This window comes from Pieris rapae, chromosome Z (assembly GCF_905147795.1).
Source record: "Pieris rapae chromosome Z, ilPieRapa1.1, whole genome shotgun sequence".
NCBI classification, from domain to species: domain Eukaryota; kingdom Metazoa; phylum Arthropoda; class Insecta; order Lepidoptera; family Pieridae; genus Pieris; species Pieris rapae.
In genome coordinates, this window is record NC_059534.1 from 7793768 (window position 1) to 7816359 (window position 22592).

A 22592-nucleotide genomic window follows, 5' to 3' on the forward strand; every position below is an offset into this window, starting at 1 on the left:
CGGATGAGTAGTAAGCACCACAGACCATTCAATTCTAAAGTAGAAAGCTAGACCACAGAAATAGTTTGCTTTAGTTTATAGTTGACCATAGACTGCCGCGATAAAGATATTGTATAACATTTTTTTATCATTTATACAATTATATTTATTTCTTATCTATGCAGATTTTTTTAATCTTGGTAGAATTCTACCACTGTACCAAACTCACGCTTATAGTTTGGGCGGTAAGTATCATCAAACGATTCGTGTTATTAACTATTAAGTCCAACCCTTCACGTCAATTCTGACTCTGTCACTGCTTAGTGGCACGATCAACGATGCTCAATAGTCAATAGTCAAAAGTTGACTATCGAAAGTACAACAGCAGTGTTACACTTCTCAGAATAAAACATTATCTGTGACAGAACGTTAGTTAAATCATGCTCGTATTTATCGGAATTTAGAAAGAGATAAAAAATCCCTCAGTTCCTAAAGAGTGACGACCGAATTGAAATCGCAACTTCGGTCATCACAGTGAACGTAGATCAGCGAACTGGCAAGTCGTAGGTTAAGTCTGGAACAGAAGTATTCGAAATTCAAAATGGCCAGGTGTTACCATGGTCTCGTAGAGTGTTGTCGTTGAACTGTATTTAATTTCAGTGAAGATATTATTGTGTTTAATAATGGCTGATATTATATACCAAAGTCTTGACATATCAAACCTCCCGGACGACATCAGGGATAAACTAGCGGAGTTGGATTTAGAATTGTCTGAAGGTAAGTCTACTAAGTCTGTTTGTTAATCGATAATTCATTATTACATTTAGATTTCAATATTTTTTGGAGATAGCTTTAAGTTTTATACTGTTTTATTTTGGCGTATAGCTTTACGGCGTGTCTTGTTAAAACAACTAATGAGGTATTTTTGTGGCCAATGACAGCTGATGTGTTTGTCTAACAGAGCTTGCTCTAAACATAATATAAGTTATAATATCTTAAAAACCCTTAACATCATGTCATCAAGACCATAAATAGATCTTAATATACAATTAAATATTGAGATAATAATTGTTTAAGTCATAAACTGTTACAGATCAACTTATTCATATTAAAAACAATACCACATCCCCTTATTAATTTAAAATGACTCCTAATTGATGTTTGATAGTGTTAGATCTATAAAGAAAATATTATAATTCTAATATGATTGTGCATTGTATTTTCTATATAGTTTGAATATTATGGCAGTAGTGTAATAGAAGTGATAGTAAAAAGTTAAGAAATTTATCAAAATTATGAAAAGATGACTCTAATGATTTTCACCCTGTAATAATGACAGTTGAAATCACAGTAAATGCTATTAAATATATAAACTTAAATTCTTTAGTGTAGCCTCTACTACCACTCTTATACTATTTTAATTAGTACTTAAGCAGACTTAACCAATAAAGGCTTGTCAAGAAACCTCATAGTTAATTGTTATTTAAAATTTTATTGGTCCTTATAATATATCCTGTAAAAAGTATTCTTTGAAATATTGTGCCAACTAGCTTAATTAGCCATTCAGTCAACAGCCTGGACTCTTTACTAAACAGCTCTATTTAACTAGCGGCCTATGTATAATTTGGCTAATAGATAATTATTATCAATAGACAAAAGTAACACCTTTTAAAATGTCTCTACTTAAGTAAAGAATTTTGTTAATAATAATTTTTGTTAGTTAGTATTAACTAAGATAATGTGGTATGATATGATGTATTGCGAATCTTTTAATTGTGCTTGTAGCTTTTGCGAATAATAACATATAGTTATATTTGTCCATAGCATAACGAAAACCTACATACGGCAAGCAAATCTCTGTAAACTCTGAACTGACTTTCTCGCAAAACGAAAAAAATTCAGTGATGCTTTCCCTATTTGTCATTATGTGTCCCAAGCCTTTGCAAAATGTTTGCCCAAACAGCAGTTTTTCTCTGGTCTCTATCTGGTCCTAGCCATCTGTCACAGCCCTGTGACTGAATATAACTATATGCGCAACTGTCATTTCCTTTTTTTATAACAGTAAAAAAAACTGTCATTAATTACACTGTATTGTAAACTCTCTTAATGGAATTTTTAAAATAGAAGTTTAATACTTAAATAGGTCTTTAATAGACCTATTCAAAAATAATTTTAATTAAAAGCTAGGAAGACAATTTAAGCATTTAGCGAGCATCACCTACTATTTAATTACAACATACTATGCGATTTTTGTGCACGACAGGAGACACTCGTCTAGGGAGGAGATCATCTCGTTGTCTTCGGTCATCTGTCTTATTACTCGGATATACCCGCGAAGTGGCACCCTAGTCAGTCTAATGGCAAGTGATTTTCACGATCTTCTATCGCGATCTAGTCGCGAACCATCCTTAAGATTCGCTAATAGAGATCTTATTACCAGTTAATATTCATTCAAAAATTTAAAACGCATTTATTTAAAAAAATTGTAATGGGCTTTGAGGGAGTTTTGTGTCTGGTTACCTATATTAATATAAAAATAAAAATTTATTGGTTGAAAGCGTTTATCTCAGAAAATACTGGTACTAATTGAAAAATCATTTACGTTTTAGAGAGTATGTCATTTATCAAGGCATAATAATATAACGCTACTGCCAATAGAAACGGTGTATTAAAGACAATTATTGGAAAGTAGTAAACATTACCTTATTTAAAGTTTAGGTTAAAAGTTCTTAAAAAGTCCTTGTTATTAAATAAAATAATTCAATTAATTCAGAAATGCATAATCACTCAAATATTTTTTATTTATTTTATTGTGCCTTTTATTAAGTAATGCCAGGCCAGATACAAAAAATAATTGTTATTTTAATACTGTGTGGGGTCGGTTATATTTTTGGTTAATTATCAAAAGAATTATTGTCTCGGCACCGCGAATATTAGTAGCTTTTGCGAATGTCATGTTTTTAACTGAGATTTATTCATATCGTACAAAAATTATGTTAAGAATTCCTTTATATGAGAATTATTCGCTGAAAGTCCGAAGCATTTGACTTCTCGATATTTCAAATCGGTCCGTCGGACAAAGAACCTATGCTATTATAAACCACTTTTTTTATTAAGGTTTTATATATAACTATTAAGTTTTTTTTAATAGTTATAACAATCAAATTCAATAATTGCTAACAATAAATATGACAAGTAGGTACTTTTTAAATTTTAATTTGACACGCCGCTACAGCGTTTCAAATTAACGAAATTTAAAAGAAAGTTTACAGAAAACTCTTCAAAAATTCGTAAAACTTTTTGAATTTTGAGTTTATGATAAAAAACCACATACACATAATTGTAGGCAAAGCGATTTGTCCTTCATACTTCAAAATATGTCCTTACAAATTTTATGTACGATGGATAGTTTAGGAAATATAAACCGTGTGTCACCCCTTTTTCCAAGATGGCGGCTGGGGTACAAGGGTGCCGACCCCACAAACTTGAGTTGAAGCTTGTGACCCCCCTACATGACTGATAAATAATTTTGTGTCCTCTAACAAATGTTCAGCCCATGTAACATTCAATGGACTAGTAACAATACTGATTATTATTATTGATAGCCCGGGGCACTGAATATTGTTAAGTTGTAATATGTCTCTGATATGCAGAAGATAGAGGATCGAGATTGGACAGAACCTTGTAAACCTCAGCTCTCTCGATTTTAAAGTCCGTGCTCCGTCAGTGACGATGAGCATTAAACTCCCTTCAGCCAAAAACCAAGAGATCAACTGCATAATTTCTCAGATAGTCCATAGGCTGAAAGCTTCGAGATAAGCCCTTTATGCAACATCCGATCGAAGGCTTTCGCAAAATCCAAACTAACCGCTAGCTCCTCCCCCTTTACTCTATTACCTCTGGCCTCACATAAATATGTGTTAGGTATACAAAACAGCCACCTGCTGCAGCTGAGCAAAGGCATTATTGAAAGCTGGTGGAATCAGCTGGTGGTCCTCTAGATATCTAAGGAGCTGCCCGTTTAATTAATGGTTTGCATATCATTCTTTTGAAAAACAGGAAGTTAGGGTTCGATGATAGTTGGTTAGAGCAATTATAGAAATATATAATAGAAGCGAATTTACAGCACATTCCGAGCTGGTTCTTCCAGAACTCTGAAGCATAAGCCTAAACTACGGTTTACTATTAAACTACGGTTATTTTCATTGCATCCAACATGATCTCAGTGGACCCCTTTTGCAATTACATCAATATAGGTTAATGTTCAATTAGAACAGGCTACATCAACAAATGGCGTCAACAAAGATTTTAACGGTTCCGGAGTAAAAGGAATTTGTAATACACTGTCCTTATTAAATTGTCTAAACATATGCAAATTCATACTTTGCCTTACATAATTATGCATACAATTTTCTTGTATATTTAATTGTAATTAATTTGTCTCAAACACCATTATAATAATATTATTTTTATCGTATCAATATTATTAATATTTACATCTTTTTTTATTACATGTAATAAAGTTTTTAAAATTTTAAATAAATTGTATCTGTATTTGTAATGAAGCTACAAGCATAATTTCAGATTTGCTTCAAAACATTACTTGTAAAAGTACTCTTAGATATGCATCCATGTTTGTTGACATTTTTAAGGTTTTTACGCAATATCTAACTTAGAAATGGAAGAGTTAAATTGATTAAGCAGAATGAGTAATTTCATTTCCCTCTAATTCCCCGAGCGTATACACAGTGGTTTAATTATGAATTCTGTTTAATTGTACTCGTATATATATATATATATATATAAATGTACATTAAAGCGGATAATAATGTTATTTTCAATATGTGAAGCGTCTCGTAGTCTTAAGAGACAGTTAATGAACGACATCCTATTTCTTCCTTTTTTAACACGTGTTCAGTGTGACTCTTCATTACTGTGTAATACTCTCAGGAAATATATAAATAATAATGTGTTTTATGAAAACTGCTACGAATCGAACTACTCCTACTAAATTGTTTTGGACTAAATTTCTAGACACATTTTGTTTTTCTTATAATTTAATTAAATATGTTTTCGCTCCTTATTCATATTATTATGTGTGGTTTGACCGATATCATCTAACGAATGCAAGTCAAAGCTTCAAAAATATCAATGTTACAAAATTGACGTTTTTTAACGTTGATAGTTATACATTTTACATAATAATTGATTGAAGAAGCTATAGTATTGTTTTTATTTCACGTGCTTCATTACGATAACTCCAAAGTTGTAGCCATTATTTTGGTTTTTATTGGTTTTGTTAAAACAAGGACGAAAACTAGTTCTATTATCGCTAGAATATTTAATGCTAATTACTAACTGGATTATCTGAAGAAACCTGTGACTTAAATTTATTATTTCCTCCTTTTGTAAAAAAATCATATTAATTATATATTACTTAATGTACTCTACTTGCAGGTGACATCACACAAAAAGGATATGAGAAAAAACGCACTCGTCTCTTGGCACCATACATCGCCCAACAACAACAATCTCAAGGTAAATTATTAAAGTATTTGATGCAATTTTGTGCTGCTAATCTGTTGCACGAATTAATTAGTAAGTTCAACGAATAACCCACGAGTACTGGATTTACTTTTACATTTTATGCTGTTTAAAATTAAAATGGTGACCTTCGGTGTCTCCGGTACATACGATTCCAAGGTCGCAACAAAATCGTTGTTGGGGTCAAGTGTCAATTGGTCGACGTCGATGGTTGCTGGGCATTGGCGAATCTATCAGCATGCACTCTTCGCTCGCTCCGATTTCCAAACTAGGGTCAAATGAAGGGGCCATCGTGAATCTGTACGCAAAGCTAATTTGAATATAGAATACAGGTCAAACCAATTGCAATATAATTATTTTGAATTCTTGGAAGTGCACTGCCGTTTTTTTTAAATCGATTCAATGTTATATGACAAGCCATGTCCAGTGTCAATCGATTTTTTTATTTATGTTAACATTTATGTCAGTATAAATAGCATTCTTATATTAAATTAGATAGCTGGTGACCACCCACGCACGACAACCACACTTTATCACCATCGTTCCTATTGTGATGTATTAGCACGTAAATGAATATCTAAGCACGAATAAAAACTGCTTTGCGCTTGCGGTTCTACGTTGTAAACAATCAATTTATATAAACCTTGGCCCAAAGTAATTCGTGATAAGCGGCTACGTAGGAATGCAATGCCCTTTGTGTCTAATGCATGATCAAGAGTTTCCTTTACCCCTAGGCAACTTTAACAGAAGGAAAGATACATCATTAATTACGAATACCAAAAAAAAATATTTATTTACAATTATCCTATGATAATTATCCGCCATTTATATTTCGCCATAGATAAGGCATACAGGAACCTAAATATTTTAGGGCATACTGCATTTACAACATTAATTTAATACAAGCAAGTAAATTGTTTCAGCCGCAAGATTTACAGTTTCTTTAAATGGGATCCATTTATAATTTCCACCGTTGAATACTATCGCTTATATATTCCATAGATACATCGATACTCAATTCAGGACTCTGGAAAATCAGGCATTCATTTAGGCATAAATTTCGTTTGTGGAAATTTATTACACTCGTCATAAAATAAACGTTTCGCGTGAATTAATTAACGTAATAATTTGTTTTGTTTCATTTTGAATCAATAAGTGGAACTGATTTGCGGTTAACAATGAAATATTATGTTCGTTACCGCTACTAGTAGCGAAGTACCTTTAGATCACTCTTGCTCATCGTTTCGGAACGATACGCTCATCGCGTTTTTTAATATTAACTATCATTACGCACAGTTCAGTCGTATTTACACCTATGTGCAACCCATCGGAATTTGTAATCTGATATAGTATACCTAATAACCATCCTTTATATTCCAAAAAATATAGTAGCAAGTCATTAATTATGCGTTTAAATCTCTTAAGAATGATGGTACCGATAAAGTTCCATTACTTATGACTTAATCGCTAATCTCCTATATTAATGTAAAAAAAAAACGTTGCATGGCGCTTAATTTCCACTTCATCTTAATAATAATCTCATAATGTTCAACTTACGTTACTTATACATTGCCTGTTATTTAACAAATTAAAACTCCTTTAACGTATAATAGTAAATTAACTTTAATTTAGCATCACAATATATATTATAGTGTTTTTTTAAAATGAACATTTGTCGATTATATTCTGAGCTCAGTAAAGAAGACAAGACACAACACAATTCAAAGTATTGATCGCTTTGTTCATCCAAACGGTGGAGGGTTTTGCCGAATATTTTCGGGTCTGCATTGCGTCACCTGATAACGTCCTCACCGGCCCTTATCAAAACTAGAGTATATTGAACTTGCCTGATAACTCAATAGGTGCTAAAAGGTGTACAATTAGGGTAATAAAACAAAAACAGTTACAAATTCTATTTTGAATGAATAAATTTATTAATTTAGTTTTATAGCGTTATTATACTTTACTTCTTACAATACCTTTTATTTATTTGGAAAGACTTATTAATTTTCTCCATATTAACGCTGAAGTTCATCTTAATTTTTTGTCAGGTTGAATGGGGTGAAATTAGGATATATGAATATATATATTGCAAATAATTTTATCATCTAGCAAATTATATGTCTACTGTAATAGGCGATGTTATTGGTGAGGTAGATATAAAACTAATATTTAGTACAAGTAGCTAGATCATAAGTTTAAGTTTTATTTTTTTACTTATGATTTTTGTCGACAATTGACCCGATAAAACTAAGCTACAATTGGTAATATGATATGTTGGTCGGGATAGGTGTTTATGCAGAATGTTACACAGCAGGGGTGATGCTGCCCCGAGGATCGCGTGGCGAGAGCGGCTCAGGTCGACAACACACAAGAAATCGTCGAACGCACCGCCGCGTCACACACAATGAGAAGAGATACCATTCAGGTATCCTAGGGAAATATCTAACCAGTAGCCACCAACACAAAGGAACACATAACAAACGTTTATTATAAGTATTAGACGAATACAGTTTTTTTTACTAAATAATATAACCTTGCAAAGTAGATGATTATTGCTTTCGAATGCATTAAACTGTCACGTTAATAAATAACCAGACAAGAGCCAAAATAAAAGGAAGTCGGTTCAAGCCCCGGATATTAAGATAGTCTCGGAAGTCTGGAGGTCCTAGACAAAGGATCATAGCCGCCCTGCGTCAGCTACTTGCCATGACTTGACGTTTTAATTACTTCACCCATACTCTTGCAATGTAGTTAATATGTACTTTTAATATTTGATGTGCCTTCTGGAAAATATTATATATACGATATAGATGCGCTTGTTAGTTAAAATATAACATAATTTTTTTAGTGCGTTGCCGTTAGCTAGAAAGGTACACGATTAGTTTGCTATTATAGATATTGCGTGTCAACATTGTTTTAAAAATATCTTCCTCGTACGCCTCAAGTGGTCAGCGCGTCTATAAAAAGAAACTCGTCTATCAAAATCTACATTCAAATTGCTCAGATATATCATAAATTATTAAGCTATATATATTTTCTATTTTGTATCAATGCAATAATAATAAATTTGTCTGTATCATTAGTACGTGAATTCATTGAAATTTTTATAATGTTAGAGTGACAGATGTTTTAATTTATTAAGAAAATTTAAAATTAAATTGTAATTCAGTTACAATTTAATTTTTTTGTCAGAAATTTTCATACACATTAATATGTCATTCACTGTACTTACTTTAATTCTAATTTTCCGATTTTATTCTTTAACGTCCACAAAAAAGAGAGCGACTTTATATAGATTGTAATTTAGCGTAAACAGTAATTATTATGGCTTTTAGTAATATTATGCTGTCTTCATTTTTTAGATAGCAAACATTAATATAATGTTTATTAACAGGATTGATTGTAATATTTTGATACTATGATCGTGTGTCCGACGCACCGCACTTCCACTTATTCATTTTTATTATTAATTCTGCAGTATGGTGAATATTAATAAGAAAAAATTACCACATGACTGACCATGACTATAAGTCACAAGGCGATATACTAGTCAACACTGTTTGACCATGTCATATGTATATTACTTAGAGAATATTTCTATATGGTTTATAGAATTCCTCTTCTGACAGGTGTAGGTAGAGTAGTAATATCGAAACAGTTAAATTTTCTTTTAGAATAACTTGTTAAACCAGCACAGTTGAGAGAGCAGTGTCAGATTACTGGCAAAAGCAATGTCTTAGATTAAAAAAATCGGCTCGTTTACTAAACTATATACTAATGATAATAATTAATCATGAGTCGTGACTATAGCTTCAATCATTTACGGTTTCAAAATTTTTAGATATTGCTGGAATGAGTGGGTTCTTGGGTGCATTCGAAATTCGGATGGGTTGAAATGTTGCCTTTTAATTTTTGAACCGTTTCACATAATTATAGTTTGGAAACCATTTAGAATGAATGACTATAGAATACAAATGCAGAATGAGCTCGATGTTATATATTTTTTTTATAGAACAGGGGGCAAACGTGTAGGAGGCACACCTGATGTTAAGTGATACCGCCGCCCATGGACACTCGATGCCAGAGGGCTCGCGAGTGCGTTGCCGGTCTTTTAAGAATTTGTACGCTCTTTTCTTAAGGGACCCAAAGTCGAAGTAAAAAAGTTTATAAAGTTTTTCAATTCTACAAAACTCGAAAAATGTATAAAAAATACGGTTTTTGGGTAAATGTATAATATGACGCTGAAGTGAAAGGACCATGCTTAGAAATAATAATAACCAATATTTAGAATATAATCTTTATATTTGAAAAATGACAAATGCTTCACAGATTGAAGAGACGATGCCTTATTAAATCACAAGTTCTAGTGAATCACAATTGAAGTGTTCAGTAGCGTATGTTGACCTCACAATCGCACGTAAATGCTTTAAATTGAAACTAGAGTTAAAGCTGTTTTATGGCTAAATATTACTAACGAAGAATAATGAAATATTGAACATTTTTAAAAGTAATTATACATTTTCCAACATTAAGTATATATTATATAACTCTTTATAATTTTGTAGTTTTACATTGTTAAATTTAACTCATTGAGTCCTTGAAAAATAAAAGAAATTTAAGTAATAATGAAACACTTATTACATTTCACTCCATTCGCAGTTTCTTTTAATTAACTAATGGGCAAATAAATAGAAGCGATGGGTTCGGCCGACTACTCCGGTTTCAAACCTGTAGTACATTATTCTCCACCACTTATGCGGGTCACACACCGTGGAGATATGCTTTGTGAAGTCATTAATCAAGGCTATATATACAAAATTGCAACTCTTAATATAGATTAGTGTCTTTTTCACAAATTTAAAACATTATCTTGTGTGTATAATTCTGTCACTGGGTCGCGTTACAAACACCTGACTTCTGTCGTAGGTTTGTAAATGCAAGGTTAAACAAAAGCAAATACTTTGTTAAGATTCACACTTGCGAGTGTCTTCTACTGTTTTCACAGACTGAATATTTAGAGAACGTAGTTAGCTAGCCTGTAAGCGTATTTCTCTGCCATAATAATGCAGTTTTAATTAAGATTGCAACGCGTATTTCTACAGGTGAATAGTTCATTCCACCTATTTGCGGTCAACTGTGTAAACCGTTTTACTGTTGAAACAATGCGGGCTACTCTAACAGCAAATTGCTTTTAAACTTCGTATTTAAAATTCGACCGGTTATATTCCCTTTTGACCTTAACGTTCCGCCGATAGAACCGATTCCTGAACCTGTCCGATTAGTCATAGCGTTTTTTGTTATAATAGTGAGACTAGCTTCAAGTTTCCTTAAAGATGTATTTACGTGCGTAAACATTACTAGGTAATTACAACTGATTGATATCTTTATAATAGTATTGATCATCAAGTTAGATGAGCACGGCACTGTTCTCTGTAATTGCATTGAAGCAGCCATGTGATTGATAGTGTTTGTAGGTATGTTGTTACAGTAAAGTTGAGAAATGGAGCGCGTTACAACACGCGAGCTTATTGTGGATGTTAAAATAATTTCTACTACATACTTGTCTAACTTCCACTCAAGTAACCTGTAAAGTTCGTGCACCGGCTGTTCCCTTTGTATTCAACGCGGAAGTGCCTTAACCACACATGTTCAATGGGCACCTGTGCTTTTATATATGGCACATCTATAATATTTTATTGAATGTTTTGGTAATTTATTAAAAATCATATTGAGCAATCTAGGTCACTGCCTTGATCGAATACGGACCTGTCCTTCCACTTTGTACGCAAATATTTGGATGATTATTTCATACACACGAATATACATTTAATAAAATACATTTTACATACACATTGGTGGCTACACGACTGTTAGATATTTCTCAATGATTTTCGATTGAATCACGTAGTTGCGTTCAGCTGTTTCGTTTACTTACATTTTTTTGGCCTCTCTTTCTCGTATTCTTAATCATTGTAGCATGTCGTTAGATTTCTACTTAGCGAGGTCGACAAAGGGCTAAATTAAATTGTGATCTAGTTCAATTTAAAGTTTTAAAGAGTCATGCTGGTATGTATGTAGTACTTTACTAGAACACCCGCTTTTGATGCTTTTAAATTGTTTGGTAGAGCTAAATTTGTAGTGTTGGTTAGCATATAAGAATTTATAAGCTTTGTAGAGATGTCTTTACGCGGTTTTTGCCACCACTTGTTGCGAGTTGCATTTCTTAGACTATATATTTTAAGCCTTTGAAGCGTACTACGAAATCGTAACTGTATTATTTAAATTAAATAATTAGTTATGGTAAAAACAACATGAGGTAAGGACGTTTTCTTTTAAAACATGATTTAAAAATTTACCTAATCATGGTTAATGGTTGGCTAAAATAAGAACGGAAAGTGATGGATTCTGCAGTTTATGATTGTATCCATTATCTACGAAACTATTTACTCTTACTTCGAAGTAGCCTTAATATATGTAAACAAATTCATTTTAACTTCATTAGAAATTACCATTATGTAAAATGCATTCTTTAGATATTTATTATGTACAAAAAAGGACAAAATTAACATGTGAATGTGAATGTGACGAGTCAAGTAAACTTTTAAAATACAATTTTTTCGGACCAAGGTAAAGATAAAAATGTTTACTTAAACCATTTAACAATTTTATTTTAAATAACACTCTAAGTTATAGTTATGATCATCAAAAACATAAAATTCTAGACCTATATAACCTCTTTGGTGTATTTGGACGTATACAAGTAATGTTATGGGTGCTGTCTGCTCAATGGCGCCTTTGTGGATCCGGCTGCCTGATGTCTTGAAACATTCGTAGCTAAAACTCTATGTCATTGACTTCAGTTTATATTGAAAATCTTAATTGGGATTACTCGTTTTGTATTTGCATTTAGTACGCCCGTCTTATAATTTTTTACCCCGAATTATTTATTTCAATATTTTGTTTATGTTATTACGTATAGAAACATATCTTCTGGTTTGTTTCAACGATTTCTCAAATAGATATAGCTATTACAATTAAGCTGTATTGTAATACGTTTAAAACTCGTGGGCGCTTTTTTTACTTTTACGTTTAGTTGATTTCGTAATACGCACTCCCAGCAGTTATCTAATGGTATCTCTTTATGTGAGTAATTTCCAATAACCGTAAAAACGGTAAATTTTGTCTGGACTTAGATGGATGAGTGCAGTTCTTATATGCAAAATAATGAAAATAAAGGAGCTCTAAAGCCATCTTAAATATAGTGTAACACGTGTATATATGAAAAGTTGGTATTTAAAATACAAATCGTCCTAGTAGCAGTTTTTATGACGTTAATATAGACCCAAACGAGTATGCGTAGTAATGTGATAAGCCTCATCCGTTGTCGCAGGTATCGAGTTGGCCTCGTCACCACTTTCATTATATATAGCGTCATGATGATTTACTGAATGAACTTCTACGCATGATATAGCCTAGTATTTATAAGAAAAACTATAAACAAATGCAGTATTTGTGTTTGATACCTTATAGGTCAAGAGAAGTTCTTCCTGGACTGGATACTAAAATTCGTACACTACACATTGAAACCTATGTTATTTAGATGTAGATAGGAATGCTTTGATCCTCTATGTCATTACAATGTACAAGTGTGTTGTCTGTTTATCTGGCTTATTCTCGCTGTTCATTCTGTTCCATCTGCTGTCACACAGATCAATGAATAGACAAAGACAAAACAATATGTTAAACTTTATCATTTCCATTTTCCGAAAACACTAAATGTGTCGCAAAAATAGATTGTTAATTTTTCATTGATGTTTAAAAAAAAGCGTATTAGTTGTTTGTATCATGAAATTATAACGTTTATTGATATTATATAATATTTTTGATTAATTCATGAATAATAAAACTACGGATCAGTTCAAGGAATTTTTCCTCATATACTCCATGTATATCATGATTTACGAACTAAGAAGTCTACTCGTTTCGATTGTACTAACCTTGGTGGCAGTTACACATATTAAAATAGTAATACATATATAAATATAATATATTCTATTTATATAATAAATTAATTATACTAAGGTCTTTCTAATATTGTTTAATATCAGTTGCGCTGTTTGCGACAGACTTGATGGTACGAAAACTCAATATTGAATGCGGGAACGCAGAGCCACATAATCATTTTACCGTTATATTTGTACGTCGGGAGACAAAAATTATTAGAAAAGATGAAAAATTAGTAACCCAGGCTGGGTTATATATTATTAATTTAATCCATAGTTTTAACCACACCCAAAATGAGCAATACATATCAGTAATTTGCCTATGACATCGGTCCGCATTGATAAGATAAAACCGATAAATAATGTTTTCAACGAAATAAATGAATACATTGATTTGTTGACTAGTTTATATGATGTGAGTCTTATTTGTACGAATTCATAACAACAATTATGATGACTAGTGGAATGTTAAACTCAAGCGGAACGGGCAAACGTTGGCTTGTTTAGTTTGATTATGATTGGACTGTTGTCTACACTACAGTTCTGCATTTCAGTCACCCGATAATTGATAATGATATTACGTACGTTTGTCTAATTCCAATCGACGCACTGTTTCGTAACGTTGGGTCAATATCAAGGAAATTGTTCAATTACGTTCTAACCTAGATGGTTCATGTGTAGCATTATAACTAACTGCGATGAGACCTATAAAAAAATAGAACGATCTCATCACAAGCTTTGCCTTTCTTACCTCATGTAGAATAAATAATATTATGGGGTTTTTTTCCTGATTTTTTGTCATATTCGAGCGTATAAATTTAATAAAAGCTGGGCAGTTTGATATTTTTTTCTACATTGAAGCATTCGTCATGCAGTTGCAGGTATCTTTTATAATTTTCATGCACAGTAACTAAGTTACTGTATCCTTATTTTTAAGATTATTAATTTTGTTAATTATGCCGTATAAATTTAAAGAGTATGTATCATTTGTCTCATAAAATGTCAGCATAAACAAAATTCGACAGAAAGATGCAAAACTATTTTAGTTAAAAGACTGCAATTTTTACTAACACTACCAAAGGTTCGCTATATAATCTGATGTAAAGTATAGTTTAAATCTAATAAATTATTTTAATTAATTAGACCGAGCCTGTTGCACTGATACATATAATTATTTTACTATTCATAAGCATAAAGTAGGAAAGAAACGATTTATAATAATTCATTGATAACTCCTAATAACTCCCCTATCTCTGGTTATAATATTTGTACAGATGAGTGAATTAGTTCGTCAGTCTTTTTATCCAAATAATAACAGTTCCTTCAGTCATGTTTCTTTTCAATACACATTTCAATTACTATGATCATATAATGTATTCAAACATTTTTAAAAGTAATTGTTAGTGGTTACCATAATTATAATCGCCAAGCTTTACTTTTAATTTTGATACACAGTAAATTATACCTTAAAATACAGCAATAAAGTTTGTATTTATAAACACTATATAGATAGTGTTATACTGTTATGTATGTTTGTTAACTCACTTAGTCACCATAAAACTTAATAACGCTGTAGTCTGGGCAAAACTGATAAATGTCTTTCCGTACCGTAAGGGCCCTTGTGTTTAAGGTTGCTTCTTGCATCGACCAATCCCTTAACACCTAAAACCTGACACACGTATTAAAACAATTGGTAATGAAATATGTACCATACCAATAATATTTGAAATTTTAAATTATTTTTATAACAGTTAATAAATTCAGTTATTTATTTTAATATCAAGATTATGTAAAATTAATAAATCACCTTTCGCTTAAGGCCTTACTACAGTAACGATGATTCATTTTACTCCATATTAACCTACTTTAAATCAAGACCACGTCGGTCCGAAATACTTGTAAGATTTCGATGTCTTAATGAACCAATTCCCGAATGTTTATTTCACGTCTTACAACGTAATTTCGCGTGAATCCACGGCCCATGCAAACTTATAAGTTTGTCGCCGGTTTCCACAAGAAAATCTTGTCTGTGTGGTTCGGATGCATTAGCAAATAGTGTTTTCGAAGTCACTTTTGTGAAGACTATTGTTGAAAGTTTTATGATTTGTGTCAATTTATATTTTAACAAAATATGTTTCCTTAAATGTTATAGACATTTGAAGCTAAGAGTGGTAATTTTTTAAAATACGTTCAGAATTTATAGTCTGTGAATATGGGTATGTTTTGTGACACGTGTATTGTTACAATTCAGTTTTTGGATGGTAACACTTTTGCTTTGGCTAAAACATTTTGAAGTGTTTGTATTAATCGCACAATAAAAAAAAGACTCACTTTCATGTTGTTCACAAAATCTTTAAGGGTGTCCATATTTTTATTCATTCATTTCAGTGAAGTGTTTACGATAAGTCTTTGTGGCATATGGATGAACTACAATAAAAATCGGTTTAAAAAAATTCATTTATTCATTGTTTTCATTGATAGAGTGTGGTTGTTTTTTTTATTTTAAAAGAATCATCAAAAATATATGTTTAACTTTTGAAAAAAAGGCATAAATTCTAAAGCCCTAAACTGTTTAACACTATGTATTTAAAATGTTTTTATTTTCGTGAATCAAAAACGAGGTTTATCCTAAAAAGCAAATGAACGTTATTAAAAAAATGGCGCCAGTTGACATGATTCCAAATTCAAAATTAGTATTTGCATCATCTGCATGAATCGCGCGTGTGTAAACATGTTCGGTGATTTGTTTGTGGCGATGCAGTGCGACCGAGCGCCGCTCTCCGTTCGCCGCCAGGGAGGACCAACAGACGTCTTACGCGGAACGAGAGCCGCTACCACTCCGGTGAGTCATTCTATAAAGAAACACTGCCCATAGGAGTGTTGGTCATGTTCGTGTGATGTCATTATTGGCTCCTTTTGGGTCAGTTGATACTGTTACTGCCTGTCTTGATTATTCTTCATTTAATTTTCACTCGATTAATTTTACATCTGAAGTCTTAACAGGTTGCTTTAATTAATGTGTGAATATGCTTTTCTTAACCGCTGCTTATTGACTATTCATTCACCATTTATTTATTCAAGAACATTACTCAGAATTTAATAACACTTGTTTTACACGCATGGGTTACTTGTTAAATATTAAATTAATTTTAAGCATTTGTCTTGATTAATACTTACAATTTCGCGTTCTTAATAAATTATGTAAACTTTTATGTTACGACTCAAAAACTTTTATTTTGTTATTTTTAAGTAAAATGAATAGTGTCTTATGAAACGAAATCCTTTTATCGAAGCACCAAGAACAGTATTCCAGGCAGTGAGATTTACTTGCATAATAAATAAGGCTACCTACAGGAAGCGAACACCAGAATAAATAGAGTGAAAAACTATGTAAAAATTTAATTAAGGTCTAATTTATTTATTTATCAGGAGTTAAATGAATCCATTGCGTATATACTAATTAAATTCCTTAAATATAATGCCATTTTGATTTAATAATATTCGGTAAGAGCCTTGTTAATATAGATTTAGAAAATAAGGCACTCAGAATATTATTCGGGGCATAATGTAAGATTTTAATGGTGGTATAATTTTTCAATCGGGCCAACAGTTATTGTTTTTTCATTACGTATAAAGAAAAATTAACTGCACACTTTTAACATCCACTTTCGTGTCTTTCTGACGAATCGTTTTTATGCTGTAGTAAAAAGAGACGGTTGAGTTCTTATCATCGGGAGTACAGACCTCAGTCTATAAAATAAAATCCATCAGTGGCGCTACAACCTCGTTACTTCTTGGCCTCTGATTTCTGAATCTGTTTCATGATCATTTTTAAATCTAATAGGCAAGTAGGTGATCAGCCTCCAGTGCCTGACACACGTCGTCGACTTTTTGGATCTAAGACATGTTTCCTCACGATGTTTTCCTTCACCGATAGAGCAAATGTTAAATACGCACATAGAAAGAACCGCTCCTTGACCTTAGTCTATACGTAGATATAAATAAAAGCTGTACTATATTAATTGATAAGTAATACCTATTCTTCGAAATAGTAGTAACATGAATATTCTAGAGCCATTGTTGCATATTTTATTAACGTGTATAGTGTATACTATAATCTCGCACATTCAGAAGCACAAAGTTTTTGATAGTTTGTCAAGTATTCGTAGTTATGTTATTAGTGCGACAATACCGCACGAGTTCAGATTTTCCAAATATTTCATTAAATACCTAATAATAAGGTTCTATTTACCCACATCTAGTACACATACAGTATACGTGAGACATAAATTGTTCTAAGATATGGCCCTCGTCCGGGAGTAAGATTCCTCCAAATTTTTCTAACATATTTTATCGCTTGCTCTTATTTCCATGTACTTTTTGCCTATCCTCCTTTTGACAATTTATTGGGCCACGTCCACCAAACTAAAAATAGGTTAATATAAAAACGAACAATGTTTATACGTTCTTACGCGTAGTACCAACGAAGAATAGCTAATATTGATAATATATATTATTACTATAGGAAACTATTCATGTTAAAAATTATGAACATACTTTAGATGTTATTTGTTTGACTTGTTCTTTGAATATATATGTAGGTACTTGTCTAATATCGTGACAGAGAATTGCAAAGCCTGTTTTCTGCAAGTTATCTCGGCGCGACCTCAATCCAAAATTTATACTCACAATTAATTAACTTCAAAATTATTGTATTACCATATTTCCTCATAATAAAAAAGCTTAGAAATTCCTAATACTAAGTTGCAGTTTTTTGTTTTGCTATAAACTATTTTTGCTTTATAGAGAATCATCAAAGTGGGAAGCCAACCCGTCTATGTGCCAATAATAGGAAAGCCAGACAAAGTCCTATAAATTCCGTAACCCTGATATATTATTTCAATATCAATTTTATAGAAAAATATCTTAAAACTAACTATTGATAAGGCCGAAAAATTAAGAACATTCCAAACGGCGTAAAATATTTTAAATATAAAGTTGATTCTTTATGAATGGTTTATATTGGTAGAAGTGTTTGAGTAACACATATAGGAACAACAAAATTAATTTTGGCTTCGTCTATTGGCCGATGTTCGTAACGTTAACTCGTAAGTATTAGAAAATGATCGAAGTCGTATATTGTTTGTAGGCGTCAGTTCACGTCCTTCCTGGCGTACATCTAATTAGTTATCTAAGACAATAGTCCATTGTTTAATTATAAAATTCTTTCCATACCTTGCTCTCTTGATTATCGCTCGGTTTACATATTTTATACTATATTTGGATACTAATATTTTCATATAAAACATATCCGGTTGAAACTGAGTTAACTATTACCTAGCAATAACAAGTAAGCGTAACCTGATTCTGGCGGCGCTAAATAGGTACGGGGAAAATGTCGCCTTGTATAACCCCACATCACTATATTACCAAAACAGCCAGTAATTCTGATTTCCGTATCAAAGAACTAAAACACGTGAAGGATTACAGGAGTTAAATGGGTGGTTAAAAGATTTTTTCCTTTTTTAAACCTACGTTTACTTAATTTTCAGCTTATGTATTTCTTTTAAAAGTGACTTATGCTCCAAAGCTAACTTTAAGTATCGTTCTACCTTTAATTAGTATGAAGGCTAGTTTATGAACTGGTTGGTCGTTCGAGTTGATAGGTCCACTCGATACTCTATCGGAATACCCAGAGGCTAACCGCTCATGCATTTTATATCTAATTGTTCAATTTCTCGATGTAGCGTCAACGTTCAACCACCTAAAGCCCAATCAATCCACTTCATTTTAAACTGTTCATACCAAAATACTCTTTGGATGATCGCCTCAGTGTAGGAAACATTAAGGAACAATAGCCAATTTTTTTTCTTCATTTTTAGCCAAATATATTTCGCTTTATTATTTGGCAAAAGATTTGTCCAAATAAATATTGATTTTAAACTAACAAAGCATTATGATTAAATGTACGCTTGCAGCAGTGTATACTGTGACATCTATAGTCAATTCAATTTCCTTATCATTTCATAATGCAATGAAAGGGAATGCTAATTTAGGTTTGAAGCAGGATTTATAGACCTGTTTGTTTTTGTCTTGCACAAATTCGTAACAAATACGAATGCTCAGGAAAATTCCATTTTGCTGGCTGGGCTATTTTACTTTACTCTTATTAATATATATTTGCGTATACATTAAATTTAATAATATAAATATGCTCTCAATGTATATGTAAATAAACATTAAAATGCATACAAAAATACACTATTACTTATATTATGTAATACACTATTGATTATCAGTATTCAGTATACCTACACAATGCAGCGATTCCAATTAGTTCTCTAAACTGTTTATGTCTCGGCATTTGTAAGCCCGCAAGCTATTATTGAAAGTAAATTTGTGTGTTTTGATTGCGGGATATTGTATGAATTTAGCACTTAACCTGGATCTTCGTGTGGGAGATTCTAGCACAGCTATTTTCATAACAACGGACTAGGTTGACTACGAAATTGTTTTTAATCACTGATCAAATAGCAGAGGAAAGTCTAGTTAGTTATTCTTTATCTCATGTCTTTTACTATCAAATATCAGACTTAGTACACTTGGAACTTTACATGCAGCGCATTTATTTGTAAGGTTTCACGGTTTCCTTCCCAAACCCGTTTCCATTGGTTACTTCCAACTGTTTAATAAATTGTAAACTTATACGTTCATCATTATTAGCTTTTATCTATGCTCGCGGCATATATTTGCGTATGCTATATATCATATAGATATTATAAAGTGTCAATCCAACGGCAGGTAGGTAATGAGCCTTCTGTGACAACGTAATCAATGTTCTGGCGGGAATGAAACCCAGGAAAACCATTATAGAATACATTAAAAAAGTCGCAATGCGACTTTACTTTTATTGTCAGAATATTCATCAAATCATACGTATTTCAATAGAAGAGGTCCTCCACGCAATATCTAGCCCTGCATCTGTTATTGTGAACCCGATACTCGTTAAATGCAAACAACAGAACGTTATAACACCTGATTATTTGCTGACAGTTTATTTACGTAATGTCGTGTGAGCACATAAGACAGTGCATGCACAAAGTTTAATTAAAAGTCGATTGATTTTCGACTGGAGCAGCACTTTGTCAAGATATCAATTTATTTTCGTATTGTGTTTATAAACTGACAGGTAATGGAAAATAAATTCATTTAACCGTTCTTAAATATGCCTAGCTTATGTGCATGATTATTTTCGTTAGCCTAAATGGTAATGTGTATTTCTGGTTTATTTTAATAGTTATTTTAGTGTGGCGCATGCTAATAGTTGTATTTTATGGAATAGAACTTTATACTTTCTCTATATTGCAGAAGTCAGACAGGAGGCCGTTCAACAGGCGTTAGCTGAAATGCAGAATAGGCCTAAACCGTCTCTGCCGATGCCGTCAAAACGTACCTCAATGATGGCCAAGAGTCCTGACAGAGAAAGGCATGAATTGTGTAAGTATATTTTCTTTGTGCGGTAGCTTGTACGGAAATATCTGCATTTATTTTTGTGTTTAGACTAATATGAAGGAACTCGGGGAATTATTTAACGAGTTAGACATTGACATTTGACACTAGTCTCTTATGCAGCATAGGCAAGAGTTTCGGCCACATATGCCTTCTAACCTATATGTCAGAAATTTTCTGGTACCAACCAATCTAGGCCGCCATTATGCAACTACCAAAAAGTTGCACCTCTGACATTGATAATTTGGCCAGCTCAAACAGGCAACATTTACAATTACTATGATTGAAAATTCCTCATGTATTGGATGTTGTACAGCTTCAAGTTCAGACGAAGACTCCTGCGCTGGTGACTCAGAGCTGCCCCCTCCACCAGATATGGGTTCGCCACCCTCTCGCAGACCAGCCGCCCCACATCCACGCGGTCATGCGCATCCACTGCCACAACCACATCACCAGAGAGAAAAGAAATACCCGCCACGCGATAAGACTGACATCGATTTATCTGAAATTACACACTTACCAACTTGTAAGTATTTTTTACTAATTCCCTTAAAATTTGTATATAACAATCATTCTAGATAAATATTATATATACTGCGTAATTTGGATTTTACATGGTGATTAACGCAATTTCGAAGTAAAGATTTGTGTACACTCAGAATTCGATAATAGATACTACCCCAGAGTTGTGAACTGTATTTGACAACTAGAATAACACTACTTGATTGTTAACGACTTGTAAAATGTTTCGTGATTAAAACTGCTAACATCAATCAAAAATCCGAAGTAAATCCTTACCCGAAGCTAAAATTGCTATTTATCCGCATGCAATGAAACCTTGCAAAAATACTGACGAGATCTTAAACGAAAAACTTTTGTTTTACTCAAACGAAACCGTGGTTTTCTTGTTTTAAAGAACTTGGATTGTGATTGACACAAACACTAAAGTGTTAGCTTGCTCAGTAGGCGAAGTTGACTCATTAGTTTTATCAATTGTCATCTGTCCATCCGAGAAAGAAATACGACTAGTGTGAGTCAGAAGGCAATCATCACATTTCGTATTAGATATAAAAGTTTTACGACTTTAATATTTTTTTTGGCGTTCATGTGTTTTATGTGTGTTGTGGGACGTTGTGGTTAAACCAAGGAAGCCGAGTGGGATTTATATAGGCATATACACAGTTTTTACTATTCCATAGATGTTCAACCTGACGTCACACACACTTCAGCGGGAGCTCGTCGCGGTGGGGCGCTTGTGGCTGATAGAGTTCAATGTTATTCACAGCCCGAAGACACAGGCACCGGTACCGGAAGATGGAAGGTAGGAATGTTATCAAAACATCTCGATGTTTAACTAAAATTAAATGATGCTGCATTTTCATATCGTATATAAAGTTTCAGGTTACATTATTATTTATATAAACACACTAGCAGCTTAATTAGCTGATGCACACGTAGTATGAGATTACAGTTTCCGGAAGCCTATTCCAGTTGGCCACTTTCTTCAAAGTTCTTTAGGGAATTTGTGTTATGTTGAGTGGTCTTAAGGTTTAA

At 32.5% G+C, this 22592-nt stretch overlaps 1 protein-coding gene across 5 annotated transcripts in view; it reads left to right on the forward strand.

The window, feature by feature from the left end:
- Window positions 1–406: 406 nt before the first annotated feature.
- The window catches only part of LOC110999195 (disco-interacting protein 2), a 36495-nt gene continuing 14309 nt past the window's right edge, over window positions 407–22592 (forward strand). The window contains exons 1-6 of one of the 5 annotated variants that reach the window (XM_022268139.2): window positions 407–756; window positions 5437–5517; window positions 7814–7951; window positions 20898–21026; window positions 21355–21564; window positions 22238–22359. In XM_022268139.2, coding sequence (XP_022123831.1) covers window positions 663–756; window positions 5437–5517; window positions 7814–7951; window positions 20898–21026; window positions 21355–21564; window positions 22238–22359 — 774 coding nt within the window. In that variant the 5' untranslated portion in view covers window positions 407–662. Of the gene's footprint in view, window positions 757–5436; window positions 5518–7813; window positions 7952–16290; window positions 16372–20897; window positions 21027–21354; window positions 21565–22237; window positions 22360–22592 lie in introns of all 5 variants that reach the window. The other 4 variants (XM_022268147.2, XM_022268155.2, XM_022268163.2 and 1 more) reach the window with 4 other exon arrangements.